We start from the raw sequence: 15,395 nt of genomic DNA on the forward strand, positions 1-15,395 counted from the left end.
GCCGTGTTTTCTCCAACTACCATGGGTGTAAGTGTGTGTAAGTGTGTGTGTGTGTGTGTGTACACACGTGTTGGGCCTCTAATCGAAGATAACTATCACTTAGCTTCATTTTACATTACAGATTTGCCATTGAGAATTAAGCATATGTTGTATGTCTAGTAAGATTTTTTGTCTTTTTTTAAGATTTATTTATTTATTTGAAAGGCAGAGTTACAGAGAAGAACCAGAGAGAAAGTCCATCTGCTTCACTCCCCAAATGGCCACAATGACAGGGGTTGGGCCAGGTCAAAGCCTGGAGCCAGGTGCTTCCTCTGGGTTTCCCAGGAGGGTGCATGAGCCCAAAAACATGGGCCATCTTTGGCTGCTTTCCCAGGCTCATTAGCAAGAAGCTGGATTGGAAGTGGAGCAGCCAGGACACAAATCAGCACCCATATGGGATCCCGGTGCTGCAGGCTGTAGTTTAACCCCCTATGCCACAGCGCCAGCCCCTCTATAGTAAGATCTTAAATCTCTAGAATTTCTCAACTCTCAATCACCTGGGCTTAGCCTGTGGTGTCCAGTCACTGAGGTTCAGTACTGTCAGTACCATAGTACTGTGTGTTTAGTGACCCCCGTAACTCATCACGTGACTCACGCCTTCTTACAACTATTCTAGTCTTTCTTCCTCGGGGTTCATTAGCCACTCTGTTGATTACTTATTTATTCACTGTTTAGCTTCTCTCTCAGATTTATGCTTTTTGCCCATTGACCAAAATGAAAAAATAATAGTTAAAACTTGGATATGCACTGTATTTATTTAACTTGCAGTGGGGATTAAAACTATTGGGTCAACATTACGAGGGTATTTCAAAAAGTTCATGGAAATGGTAGGCATTTGGCACAACAGGTAAGACATTGCTTGTGATGTCTACATCCCAAGTGCCTGGGTTCAAATCCCAGCTCTGCTTCTGACTGTAGCTTCTGGCTAATCCACACTCTGGGAGGCACCAGGTGTGGGTTCAAGTACTTGGGACCCTACCACCCACCTGGAAGACCAGGATAAAGACCTTAGCTCCTGGTTTCAGAATGACCCAGCCTAAGCCACTATAGGTATTTGGGGAAATGAACCAGTGGGCAGATCACTTTATGTCTGTCTGTCTCTCTCTCTGCCTTTCAAAAAAAAATGAAAACTAATTTTTTTAAAGCTTGAGAAAAAAAACAGAATTAAAAGCAAGTTTATTTGAGAGGCTGGCACTGTGGCATAGTGGGTAAAGCCAACGCCTGCAGTGCTGGATCCCATATGGGCACAGGTTCGAGTCCCGGCTGCTCCAGCCTGGGAAAGCTGTAGAAGATGGCCCAGGTCCTTGGGCTCCTGCACCTGCGTGTAGACCAGGAAGAAGCTCCTGGCTCCTGGCTCCTGGCTTCAAATCAGCACAGCTCCAGCCACTGTGGACATCTGTGGAGTGAACCAGCAGATGGAACCTCTCTCTCTTTCTCTCTGTCTGTCTGTCTGTCTCTCTCTGCCTCTGCCTCTCTGTAACTCTGCCTTTCAAACAAATAAAGAAATCTTAAAAACAAAACCACTTTGAAATCTATGCACAGTATTTCCATAATACACAGTTTCCATGAACTTTTAGAAGGCCTTTAATATGCATGGATTTCAAATCTTTTTTGTACCAAGATAAACTAATCTTCGAATTCTACTTGCTGCAAACTTCCTCCCGAAATCACACATTAAGCAGAGCAAGCCTCCACTCCAGGGAAGCTCTGAGGAGCGGACATTGGGAGCTTCTTACCAGATGAACTCCCGGCAGTGAGAGCAGTAAGTGGGCTGTCTGAGGTACGTGGCCATGAACTTGTGTCCATTGATCTGGTGGACTCGCCTTCGCATCGCCCGCTGGCGCTTCCTGGTAAAATGTTTGAAGATTCGGTCTCTCTGGAGAGTAGCTGTAGGTTACAAGAAATAAAAAGAAAATGTGTAAATGTGTCTAGCCACACCCAAAATATGAGAAAGTTGAATAGTTCACATACTCTGGGGCAGGTGCTTGGCCTGGCAGGCAACGTGCCAGTTACAAAGCCCGTGTTCCACATCACAGAGCCTGGGCTGGCTCCTGCCTCACACTTCCTATTCAGCAGACCCCGGGGGAGGCAGAAGGGCTGGTTCAAGTACGTGGATTCCTTCCACCCACCTGGGAGTTGTGGACTGAGGCCCCAGCTCCCAGCTCTGGCTGCAGCCCAGTCCTAGCTGTCGTGGGCATTTGGGGAGTGAACCAGCAGATGCGGGAGATCTCTCTCTCTGCCTAATTATTTTTTAAAAAATATGAGCAAGCAGCATTTAAAAAAAGAACCAAATACCCTCCACATTTTTTCTTTCTTCAAGACCCAAAACATTCTGAAAAATCATCAACGCTTTCCTGATGACCTTAGGACTCTACTTGTTAAACGTTTCACCTACGTGAACTCCTGAGACGCTCACAACTGGGTTACCACGGGCTACCCTGGGTCAGTCCCCCAGCACTGTCCACAAGTCCCCCAGGGCTCCCACCCCCAGGATGTGACGCCGACATGTTCTCCTAGCCCTGCTGGCTGGCTGGGGCCTTAGGTCCACATACGGGATGCAAACGCTGGCCAATGAGATAGGCCTTGTCATTTGTCCCCTTTAATCCCGGTGTACCCTCATCGTGAATGAGGGAACTGCCCACAAGGAGTCACACAGAACTACTGTGAATGTGTGGAAATGAACTTGGAAGAACTGCAAAGGTCCTTTTCTAAACTCACCTTTTAAAGAGTGTGGCTCCTGATTGGGACACTCTGAAAACTGTGCATGACCTAAACATAGTAAATACGTGAGCCACATAACTATACTAGAATTTTCCAACGTACTCAGAAACTTGTGAATACATAAAGCTTACTTTCCTAACAGTGCTTTTAAATTGACCACTTATGCAGAGGAAATTTAAGAAATCATGCAAAAGCAATTTGGTAAAAGCCTAGAAAAAATAAAAAATTTTTCTTCTCAAACTCGCAGATAATAAATTGCACATCTTCACTCAGTACAGGGTGATTTTCGGCACTTTTTTTTTAAAGGCTTATTTATTTATTTGAAAGTCAGAGTTACACAGAGAGACAAAGAGAGAAGCCTTCCATCCGCTGGTTCACTCCCCAGATGGCCGCAATGGCTGGATCTGCACCGATCCGGAGCCAGGAGCCAGGAGCTTCTTCCGGGTCTCCCATGCAGGTGCAGGGGCCCGAGGACCTGGGCCATCCTCCACTGCTTTCCCAGGCCACAGCAGGGAGTTGGATTGGAAATGGAGCAGCTTGGACTCAAACTGGCACCTATATGGGATGCCAACACTGTAGGCAGCGGCTTTACCCGCTACACCACAGCACCAGCCCCTCGTTACTTTTATATGTTGTGTATTGATCAATGTAGGATGCCTGGGTAATCCACTGCCTCAAACACGCTCATTTCTTTGTGATGAGAACATTCAATATCCTCTCTTGGAGCTATTTCGAGTTAAACAACCCGATATTGTGAATGATAATCACCATCTATATACAGGTACCAACATGTATCCCTCCATTTGGCTGTGGCTTTGTACCCCATTTCCAAAAGAATTTCAAATACGTGTTAAAGAAGAAATTATAGGAACACAAGAAGGTACAGAAAAATACGGTGGTCCAAATGAGATAAGGAACAGAACTCTCCAGTCATGCAAGGTTCAGGCTTGTAACTTAGGAAGTTAAAGCTGCTGTTTGGCAACAGTCACAAAACACAAAGTGGGAGCAAAGTGGGGAAGGGATTTCTGCTACCTGACAAGGGTTACTACTTAGAATATGTAGAAATCAGTAAAAGGTCGGACGATCCAGCAAAGATGGGCCCCCCGAAGACGTGGAGAGGCCCAACTTGTTTTTCCTGATCTAAAACACGCGCTTCTTTAATGCACACACAGAAAATGGGTCTTAACCAATTTGAAAGGAAAGCCGAATTCAGGTGTAGGAAGGTATTTTCCCAAATGACTCTTTTTTTTCAGACTTGATCCCATCATAGTCCCAGGTCAGTGACTCCTTCTGGATCGAGGCAAGCAGCCTCAGCAGAGGCTCAACAAATGCGGGACCACCACCTGAAGAACTCTGGAAGGGACCAGCACTGTGGCATAGCGGGTAAAGCTTCTGTTTGCAGTGCCGGCATCCCATATGGGCGCCGGTTCGAGTCCCGGCTGCTCCACTTCTGATCCAGCTCTCTGCTATGGCCTGGGAAAGCAGTGGAAGATGGCCCAAGTCCTTGGGCCCCTGCACCTGCATGGGAGACCTGGAGGAAGCTCCTGGCTCCTGGCTTTGGGATCGGTGCAGCTCTGGCCATTGTAGTCATTTGGAGAGTGAACCAGCAGATGGAAGACCTCCCTCCCCCAGCCTCTCCTCTCTCTGTGTAACTCTGACTTTCAGATAAATAAACACATCTTTAAAAAAAAAAAAAAAACTCTGGAAAGTTCCAAAATTTGGGGGAATGCATACCAGGGCGGGGATCTGATTTCCAATTTCTGAAAGCTACAGTTTCCACTTATCAAAAGGTACGCTACAATTTAAATCATGCTATGGTCTCAAAAGGAAAAGAAAAAAAATAACATTGTTTCATAGGAATCTCCCGCCCCCCTTTTTTGGTGTCTTAAATGCCGAGAGTCACAAATACTGCCTTTCCTTCACTGTAGACCTCCTGCTGACTGTCACTGCTGTGGCTTCCCATCCCTGAGGGTGGCAAGGACAACTCTCCCCACCCAGCTAGCCACTACCCGCAATTCCTTTGATGACCATTAGGACTTTCACAGACTCAAAAGGCTGCTCACTCCAAAGCTGAAACAGAGAGAATGCAAATCAGGTCCTAGGGCTTCTACTTCCCTGGCTGGAGGGGCTCCACGGTCCCAGCTTCTGTCACATAACCAGTGTGCCCGCTGCACACAGTCCAGAGTAGCTCTGCCTTCTGTTCCTCAACTGGACTCTAACATTTTCCCCTCCCTGCTGCAAGATTCCAGATGTCCAACTCTACCCGAGATGGACGCATGAGAAGCAGAGGTCCCCCACGTTCTAGCTCTTCCGCTAGCCAGTACTCACAAGGCTTGCTAAAGTGCCCGTTTTGACAAGGTTGGGTGTGGTGGGCTCCAGCACGTTACAATTCTGCCTGCTTCAGTTTGGGTCTGGGGTATGTTTAATCTTCAGCAAGCAGCCTACTTACTTCCATTCTTGGGTTTCCTATCTTTCTCAAGACAGGACAGGCGAGTGTTTCAAAAAAAGTTTGTGAAAGATAGAATTAAAAGACAGGTTCATTTCGTGCAAAAAAAAAAAAAAAAGTATCCATGCATAGTTTTTTCATAATATGCATTTGCCACAAACTTTTAAAAACTTATTTCAGTTATCTGTTAATTTATGTATTTGAATATTCTTGGTGGGCAGATGAGAACCCTATGCTGATGGTATCACCCAGTACCTAGTCTGCGCTATCAGCCTGAGACCCAGCTCTGTACAACCAGAGCCAAACTGTGCAGAATTACTAAACACTTCTCATACCCAGATGCAAATTAAACTCTCCCTGGGGGTCTAATTACCAAGAATTGACTTAATCCCTTAATACTGCCAAGAGTGGGCAAAAGGTCAGCTCAGTTGCATTCTTAATGTTTCATGAACTGAATCCCTTTTTTCCTCCCTCAGCAGCTATTGCCATAGCAGTGGCATTGATCTACGCGCTTGGCAGCTGATCTCTCCCGGTCTCAGGGGCTTAGGAAGAAGCCACTTAGAGCTGTCCCCCACCCAGTCCTATCTTGACGCCTTTGGCCCTTCCTGGAACATGCTTTCCTCTCTTTGCCCTGCTAGTTAACAAACACTTCTCCTATCTGCCTCCACGCCTAAGGAACACAATCGCATCCCCTCCAGCTTCTCCAACATCCCAACACCCTGTGGGCTGTGTCTCTTTCACCTCTCTCCAGGTACCTCCAGCTCCCTCACCCATGGCCGTGTTCTCTAACTGAACTTAACCCTTCTCTTTCCTGGATTAGTTTGCATGCAAGTCTCCTTGTTTACAAAGCAGACACACGGTCATATGCACCTGGGAACCTGCAAAACCTTCAGTCACTTAAGAAAACGGGGACCCCTGTGGCTACCAGTGGCCTCACTGTAACCACTCCAGATGGATGGCACCAACATGCACTACAGACTTGGAAACCACTTCACAACTGAGAGCGGAGGGCACGTCTTCACGTTTGCAGCAGCCTCTTGTCTCCTTAGAACTGACTCTACCGGACTAAACGGAGGATTTAATCTCAGACCTTACAGCAAGCAAGGGCTTTGGGAAACCGTTCAGATCCCATTTCAATGGGAAGCATCAGGCCACCCTGTCGCTCCCCCATTCGCGGAGGAACGACACCGTCCCGTCCCGGGTTAGCTGCCGGCCCCTCCACCTCCGTGGAGGGGCGGCACCCCCCGCCGCTTTCCCCGCTTCTGCTTCCGCGGGGGAGCGGCACACCGCCGGCCGGCTCTCTCGGGGGCTGCTCAGATGTTCCTCAGGTGTTCCTCCAGATAGATGTTCCTGATGCATGTTGTCTCTCTCCTCCTTTATAGTCCTCTTCCACCAATCCCAAGTCTGCTACCCACACGCCGAGCACGCTGCTCTCCTCCAATCAGGAGCAGGATCAGCTCCTGCAGCTTATCAAACTGATGAGGCAGCTGCATAGAAGTTGTTTGGTCTCTCTCTCAGCGCCATATTGTGGGAGATCAGATGCATAGAATAAGTCTTAATTCCAGTAACTTAGTCTAGTCTCAGTTGCTCCCCACACCACCCCAGCAACCTCTGCAGCCCACACTTGCATCATGGCTTCTGTTTGGCTCCTAAACCACCGCCCCATGCCCCTCAGCTCCCTGGAAGCTGGCTCTGTGCCTCAGCAGGGAAATCCTCATTCCAACCTCAGCAGGGGTTGGGGCAGTGGCCTGAAACCCTCACAGGAGCCAGTTTTGAAAAGCCATCTCCTGAAAAGGGTGCAGGGTGATTACATCCAACGCAAGATGCACTATTCTGAACCAGAATTCTACGTCATCCCATCGTGTGCTCATTTTAAGAACTTCAGACTTGGGGCCAGCGCTGTGGTGTAGCGGGTAAAGCCGCTATCTGTGGTGCCGGCATTCCAGGTGGGTCCTGGTTCAGGTCCCAGCTGCTCCACTTCCAATCCAGCTCTCTGCTATGGCCTGGGGAAGCAGCAGAAGATGGCCCAAGTCTTTGGGCCCCTGCACCCACGTGGGAGACCCGGAAGAAGCTCCTGGCTTCGGAATGACACACTCTGGCTCTGACTTTCAAATAAATAAATAAGTCTGAAATGATGGGCCAACCCCGGGGAGGTTCTTCAGTTGTAAACAGCCCTGCTGCACTGAAACCTGAAAGAGAAAATCCGTGGCATGGTATTTTTAAATTCCCAGGGTTACTGTTACAAAATGCACACAGGAAGTGAGTCTGATTCAATGTAAAATACAATTTAACACTTTTAAAAAATATATTTATTTCTTTATTTGAAAGTCAGAGCTTCAGAGAGCGGGGGAGACAGATCTTCCATCTGCTGGGTTATTTTCCAGATGTCTGCAATACCCAGAGCTGGGCCACGCTGAAGCCAGGAACCAGGCTTGCTCTGGGTCTTCCACATGGGTGGCAGGGGCCCAAGCACTTGGACCATCTTCTGCTGCTTTTCCCAGGCCATTAGCAGGGAACTGGATCAGAAGTGGAGCAGCCGGGACTTGAGCCCATATGGGATGCTGGCGTTGAAGGTGGTGGCTTTACCCGCTATAGCACGCCTCTGGCCCCACGATTCAACCTTTAACTTGAATTTGCCTAATAGCAAAGGCACGGCGATTTACTGAGCTCTGTGGCTTGTCTTCAAGGAACTGTGCTGAGGAGGCTGAGCAAGCTTCCCACACGCTGGGCAGGGGAGCATGGTGTAGTGGGTAGAGTGTGGAGTCTGGAGCTCTGCTGTGAACCCCACGTCTCCCCTGACCTTCGGCAAGTTGTCCGACCTCCTCTGCCTCACTTTGCTCATCTGCAGAACGACTCTATTCCTTGAAGTTCTGCTCCGAGGACTCAGTGAGTTAGTACAGTGAGTTAGTCTGGGCAGCATCATTTCCAAAATTCCAGAAGCAGAAAAGATCTTTAATTCAACTGTCCGATGTTCTAGAAGAAGAGAGAACACCTAGAAAGTTGATATCTAGGGGACAGTGCTATGGTGAGGCAGGTAAAGCCGCTGCCACCTTCAGGGCCGGCATCCCATATGGATGCCGGTTCAAGTTCCGGCTGCTCCACTTCAGATCTGGCTCTCTGCTGTGGCCTGGGAAAGCAGTAGAAGATGGTGCAAGTCCTTGGCCCCCTGCACCCATGTGGGAGACCTGGAAGAAGCTCCAGGCTCCTGGCTTCGGATTGGTTCAGCTCTGGCGGTTGCGTCCATTTGGGGAGTGAACCAGTGGATGGAAGATACTTCTCTCTCTCCCTCTCTCTATATCATTCTGCCTTTCAAATAAATAAATAAATCTTTAAAAAAGAAAATTGATATCTAGAAAAGTTAGCCAACGTGCCCAAGATTTGTCCGGCTAGCCAATAGCAGGACTATCTCCAGAATCTTCCACTCCTGATTGTCTCCCAGGCCTTATGCCACCGGGCCCTTTACAAAACACCAGGTCTCCCTGGTATCCCTGGAAAGTGATAGATTTTCTGGAAAGAACCAGAAGCTCCCAGGAAGGTTAAGCGAGGTCAAGCAGCCAGGGACAGAGTGGGGACTCCAGAACCCATGCTTTTGTTGATCTACCGAGGAATACTATCAAATGTTTTTTCTTCCTGAGATACTAGCTTTATCAGCCGTGCACGTGGGAAGGAGCAGCTGTGAGAAAAACAGGAAAGCCTTAGAGTCAACACAAATTCCTAGTCAAGAAAGAACCAGGAAACAGGCCGCCGTGTACGTCTCCCAACTCCATCCCTCGAAGACCGTGAGACAACGTCGCATGAGAACTGCGCTGAATGGTATCACACACATTGAGTAAGCAGCCGTCGGATCACAGAACCGTGTGCGTGGAGAATGATGCGTGAAAATGCAAATACAGACGACCCCCGTCTGAGGCAGCAACGATCCAGAGAGAGATCAGGACGTTAACACCCAGTCCAGCGAGGCTCTGCAGCCAGCGAGGGCCACCAGTGAGTGGCAGAGGCATTGGGTGGGCGCTGAGTGAAGCCTGCATCCCAGGAGTCTCTCATCCAGTCCTCTGATTAATGAAGGAAGATTTTATAAAGGGGCTGAGATGAACAGTGGTTTGGAAAAGAGGAAGGTTAGGGTTAGGGTTCCCGACAACTGTGCCAGCATCATAGACACAGGCTGCAGCAAAAGGTTTGGTGTTCAGAAATGGGAGGGGGGGGCGGCGGCGTGGGGTGTAGCAGGTACAGCCATCGTCTGCAGTGCCAGCATCCCATATGGGTGCTGGTTCAAGTTATGCCTGCTCTATTTACAATCCAGCTCTCTGCTATGGCCTGGGAAAGCAGTAGAAGATGGCCCAAGTGCTTGGGCCCTGCACCCATGTGGGAGACCCAGAAGAAGCTCCTGGCTTTGGATAGGCGCAGCTCCATCCATTGTGGCCAATTGAGGAGTGAACCAGCGGATGGAAGGGCACCCCCCCCCCGCTTTGCCTTCTCTCTCTGTGTAACTCTGACTTTCAAATAAATAAATAAATCTAAAAGAAAGAAAGAAGGAAAGAGAGGGAGGGAGGGAGGGAGGGAGGGAAAAGCCCCTAGCATGGCACCAAGGAGCACAGAAGCTTTTGTACTTGTTGAGACACAGAACTTAACGAAAGGACTCATAGCACTTTGCAGATTCAGAGAGAGTGGTCAGACGTGAGGGCTTGAGCGACCGCACGCTATGAGGGGCAGCACGGAGTTTCTCGGAGATGTGGCTCCCTCGGAGAAGCCCAGCCTACACGGACACCTCCCACCTGCAGACTGAGAGTCAGGTGTCCTGAGCCAGGTGGGCAGCGGGAACAATGTCGCCAGGGTGACTCCTGAACACCCAAGAGAGTGAAGCCCATTCGCCCATTCGCAGCCTTCACTCCGGCCAGAAAGATGATCAGAGCAGCGCCCCTGGAGGTGATCCTGTGAACCACGGGCTCTGACCTCCCACCCCCACCCACCCCCATCATCTTTTCCCCTTCTGCATCTCTGGGGTCTGGAGAAGCTCTCCTGTTCTCAGCACGAGAGGGGTCCTGGCCCACCAACAGCACTGCGCTCCCCCCAGTCCTGAAGCCTGTGCCCCTGCCGAAGTTCCGTGCACACCACCCTTGGGGTCTTTCTGGTGGTTCATTCATCTCCTCCAGACTTCCAACAACGGCTTGGAGACAGAGGGATCTCAAATAGAAAACTCTACAGGGCTTCCAGCTGCTAAACTTCTTCCCTCCTTTCTTTCTTTTCTCTTCTTTCTTTATAAGGTTTATTTCTTTATCTGAAAGTTAGAGTTACAGAGAGATAGGGAGACACACACACAGATCTTCTATCCACTGGTTCACTCCCCAAATGGCCACAAGAGCCAGGGCTGGGTCAGACCGAAGCCAGGAGCCAGGAGCTTCTTCTGGGTCCCCCATGTGGCTGCAGGGGCCCCAAGCACTTGGGCTATCCCCCGCTGCTTTCCCAGGCACATTAGCAGGGAGATGGATCGGAAGTGGAGAAGCCGGGACTCGAACCAGTGCCCATATGGGATGCCAATGTCACAGGTGGAGGCTTTACCTGTTACACTACAGCGCTGGCCCCTAAACCTATTTCCAAGAAGTTTCTCAGCATCAGCCTGCGATATCCCCAGGTACCTGAACCTTGCCACTTGCCCCGCTCAACCCTCTTTCCCACGAGAGAGAACAGCACGAACAACTACCCCTGGGGCCACGCAGACACAAACCCGAGAGATGCCTTGAGATCCTTCTCTCATGGTTCGCTTGCTCCTGTCCATTCTGTCCACACCTGTCCTCATTTGGATTTCCCTAGGAGTAGAGCCTGAGCAAGGACTTAAGTTGCAAACAATCCCCAACAGTGCAGAAGCAGAATAGGGAAGGAAACTCACAGGAAGTGCAGGACTCCAGTGGGGGGAAGGGGCCCCATGCCCCTCAGAGGCTCTCAGGAGCTGGTGGAATGCCTCCAGGGCTTGGGGGCCGGCGTGGGGTCTGGGCTAGTTACCCCCCAGCTCTCATTTGTTTTTCATCAGCTGATGGCTGCTTCTGGGGAAAGAGGCCATGGATTCCCCCGCATTTTCCACCTTATTCTTTAGGCCAACAAAAACAGGGGTAGGGCCTCCAGTGCTGCTATTTGTGTAAGATGAGGATTCAAAGAGTTGGTGGAAAACTTGAATACAAGGTACATTTATTCGTCCAGTGTCTTGGAAGAGTGGGTAAAGCTGCTGCCTGTGGCACCAGCATCCCATATGGGTGCTCTACTTCTGATCCAGCTCCCTGCTAATGCACCTCGGAAAGCAGTAGAAGATGGCCCAAATCCTTGGGACCCTGCATCCACGTGGGAGACCCGAAAGAAGCTCCTGGCTCCTGGCTTTGGATTGGCACAGCTCCGGCTGTTGTGGCCAATTGGGGAGTGAACCAGTGGACAGAAGACACCTCTCTCTCTCTCCCTCTTTCTCTCTCTCTCTCCTTCTTTCTCTGTGTAACTCTGACTTTCAAATAAATAAATAAATCTTTAAAAAAAAACCTACAGATTTAACTTTTTCATTATTGTCATTTAGGACTCAATTTTATAAACAGAAACCTTTTGAAAAGTTTTGTATCACAGGAGATTAAACAGAAATAGTCATTGCTTCATGGGCTCAAACTTGTATAAATTAAAATGAAGTAATTAGAAATCTTTTTTTTATCCCAGAACTATACAGTGAAATAAATGACAAAAGGATCCAATAAAGCAACATTTTCATTACTTTTGGATTCTTGGTTACTTTCAGGATCCAAACAAAGAATCTCAATAGTCAGACTTCTGCTGCTGTATTTTATATTTATGTATCTGCCTAGCAACATTCTGAGTCAAGCAACTTGGCCAAAAACGTCTATTTATTTCAGTATTTAGCTTCATAACAAAGGGTTTTCTATCTACAGGTACTCCCTTGAAAGAACTGACATCACAATGCTGATGCAATCCACTGCTTCCTTCTGTACAATAACAGCCACAGGCTACCCCTAGGGTAAGTCACACAGACACCCCAACATTGCAACAGTCATGCACACTTCACTAAAGAATAATGTTGCTTTTCTCCATCTAAAACTCAACCAATGAAATACAACTTGTCTTGCAGGGCAGCCCCAACAACAGCCTGGCCACCTGCCCCTGCTTCCCAAGGGAGTCACTTTGAGCTCAGGGGTGGTGCAAGGGAGGGGGGAGCTCCAGCCAGGAGGAAGACTCTTGGAGGGGCCACCACTCTTCCACAGTCACCTATGCCACTCTTTTCAGGTGCTGGGTGGGGTCTGAGGACACACGGGGCACTCCCAGGCAGGGGCACTCGGGGCTCTGGGAGCCCTGGCCTACACAGATTGAGTTTGCCACTTCAGCCAGGACACAAGGGGAGCAGGTGCATCCTGCAGCCTTGCTCAGAGCTGCTGGAAAGAAGGGAGACCCGCTGACCATCTTGTGCATAGCACCCGTGAGTTTGTGTATGAAGCCACCATCAAGTGGTTTTTGAAACTTCCACCTGCAGAGAGAACATGTGCCATTTGTCTTTTCATGTCTGGCTTATGTCACTTAACGTAATATAATGATCTCCAGTTCCATCCATGTTACTGCAAGTCAGAACATTCGTTCTTTTTCATGGCTAGATAACATTCCACTGGGTGCCTCCACACCCACCACATTTTCTCCATCCGTCCCTTCATCGATGAGCACCGAGGTGGATTCCGTATCTCCGCTACTGTGAAGAGTGCAGCAGTGAACACCGCGAGTGCAGGTGTCGCCCTCGCAGGCTGATGTCACTTCCGTCAGCTCTACCTGGAAGTGGGTCAGCCAGGAGGTCCGGCAGATCTACTGCTCGTTGTTTGAGGAGCCTCCATAGCGCCCTCCACAGTGGCTGCGCTAAGTCCACAGGTATCTTCTATAAGCTTCTCCAAGCTCTTTGTAGAATGAGGTCTTAGGCAGAAAAATTTTACAAAAATAATCGTCAACTACCATCGTGTCACTCCTTTCTGCACATAATCAATGACAGAAAATTCCCTCCCACCTCCTGTTTTCAGTTAATTTGGCTGGGGATAAGATGTCCAGCCCGTGGGTTCCTGTCCTGCTGGCGACCTTTGAATTGCCACGGAAGTAGACAAAGAGCCCTCACGTGGCCTCAGCTGTCGGAGCAGAGGCAGATGGGAGACTCTCTCCTCACTCTTCTGTGGCGGCCTTGTTTACAAAGATAAAATATGAGAGTACTGCAAAAAATTCTTGGAAATTGGAATTAAAAGGTAAGTTTACTTAGCTGCAAAAACATTTGAAATCCATGCACACAGAGAGTCTTCAAAAAGTCTACGGAAAGACCTACTATGGAAAACTATACAAGGGCCAGCGCTGTGGCGTAGTGGGTAAAGCTGCTGCCTGCAGTGCCGGCATCCCATGTGGGGGCCAGTTCGAGCCCCGGCTGCTCCACATCCAATCCAGCTCTCTGCTATGACCTGGGAAAGCAGTAGAGGATGGCCCAAGTGCTTGGAGCCCTGTACCCACATGGGAAGACCTGGAGGAAGCTCCTAGTTCCTGGTTGCTGGCTTTGAATCGGTGCAGCTCTGGCCATTGCGGCCAATTGGGTAGTGAACCAGCGTGTATGGAAGACCTCTCTCTCTGCCTCTCCCTCTCTTTCTGTGTAATTCTGACTTTCAAATAAAGTAAATAAATCTTTTAAAATTTTTTTCTAAAAAAAAAACTATACAACAAATTCAAATTGTCCTTGCACCAAAATATATTTATCTTTTAATCTCGTTTGACCAAGAGCTTTCTGTAGCACCCTCATACATACCTGTGGTAAAGGTGGATTTATAATGCAGACCAGGTAAGTCAGGAACAATAACAATTAATAATAAAATAGACCAATTAAAGCAGCAAACTGATAACAGTGATGTGAACGTGGACCCTCTCTCTATTGACAGTCAAGACCAACATCCCTGTTTTCAGACCGCAGGTCACCGGAACCACAGCAGGCAGAACCATGCACCCTGGACCACACAGATGATCACAGATCTTGGTGGCGGAGGGGAGCAGTCACCTGCCTCAGGCTCTATGGCTGCTTTGCAAACACTTTCACCAAAAACACCTCCCAGTCTCTGCTCTTACAGCCATCGATGTTAACTTTCCCCTTCCTTTAATCACTACTTTTTCTAAAAGCAAGCTAAGGGTGCCAGCAACACCCCGCTGTGAACGCCTGGCCTCTCTGTTGTGGAATCTCTGGGTTTTTTTCCCAGGCACTGAAAGCTCAGGGACACCCCCCCACCCCCCGCCCCGGGGGCCTGGTCTTCCTTCCTCACACAAAAGATTCTTAGACAAACAACCTGTCCAACCAAAATCTTTTCCAGATAAACACGTGCTTCCTGCTGAGAGCTAAAGGCTTGAGTTTGGCTTATCCCATTTCCCTTTCAGCTTTTTGTTTTGTTTTTCTCTTTCCCACTTCTGAGGTCCCAAGTGCTGGGTGGAGGATTTTAGAAAAACGTTACAGAATGTTAGCCTTGAGAGTCTCCTCACTTCTTTCTCCAAGTGCATCTCTGGAGTGGACACGTGGCAGACTCCATGGGGCTTTTAAAACTGTGGTCCTGATGCTCATTATACACCGACTCATTCCAAACAAATACCTTTATCACACAACCAGATTTCCTGCAACACTAACAAGGGGGCTTCCAACCTGTTACCCCTTTTTTTGATTTCTGGGTGGAGGGAGGCACGTAGAGAGCTTGCTTTAAACAAATGCCATTTACAGGGAACTCCAAAAAAATTCATGCAAAGTTGAAATTAAAAGAAATGCTTTGGTGTAAAAATTTTTGAAATCCATGCATGCAGGGTCTGGTGCTGTGGCACCGGTTCGAGTCCCGGCTGCTCCACTTCTGATCCAGCTCTCTGCTAAAGTGCCTGGGAGGACAGCGGAGGATGGCCCAAGTGCTTGGACCCCTGCACTCACGTGGGAGACTCAAGAGAAGCTCCTGGCTCCTGGCTTCAGCCTGGTCCAGCCCCCGTCGCTGCAGCCATTTGGGGATTGAACCAGAGGATGGAAGACTTCTCTCTGCCTCTGTCTTGACCTCTTTCTATAACTCTAACTTTCAAATAAATTTAAAAAAAAAATCTAAAAACAAACAAACAAACAAGAAATCCATGAATATGAGGGTCTTCAAAGCATTGAGGAAAATGCACATTATGA

The 15,395-nt window shown here is 48.8% G+C and overlaps 1 protein-coding gene across 2 annotated transcripts in view; it reads right to left on the reverse strand.

Moving 5' to 3' along the window:
• PRKCH (protein kinase C eta) overlaps positions 1 to 15,395 on the reverse strand; it is a 276,210-nt gene that overhangs the window by 123,583 nt on the left and 137,232 nt on the right. For both annotated transcript variants that reach the window (XM_051826092.3, XM_089322579.1), the window contains exon 3: positions 1,776 to 1,926. In XM_051826092.3, the coding sequence (XP_051682052.1) occupies positions 1,776 to 1,926 (151 nt within the window). The remainder of the gene's footprint in view (positions 1 to 1,775; positions 1,927 to 15,395) is intronic.

Source organism: Oryctolagus cuniculus, chromosome 20 (assembly GCF_051225735.1).
Source record: "Oryctolagus cuniculus isolate XC-2025 breed Fujian yellow rabbit chromosome 20, ASM5122573v1, whole genome shotgun sequence".
Lineage (NCBI taxonomy): Eukaryota > Metazoa > Chordata > Mammalia > Lagomorpha > Leporidae > Oryctolagus > Oryctolagus cuniculus.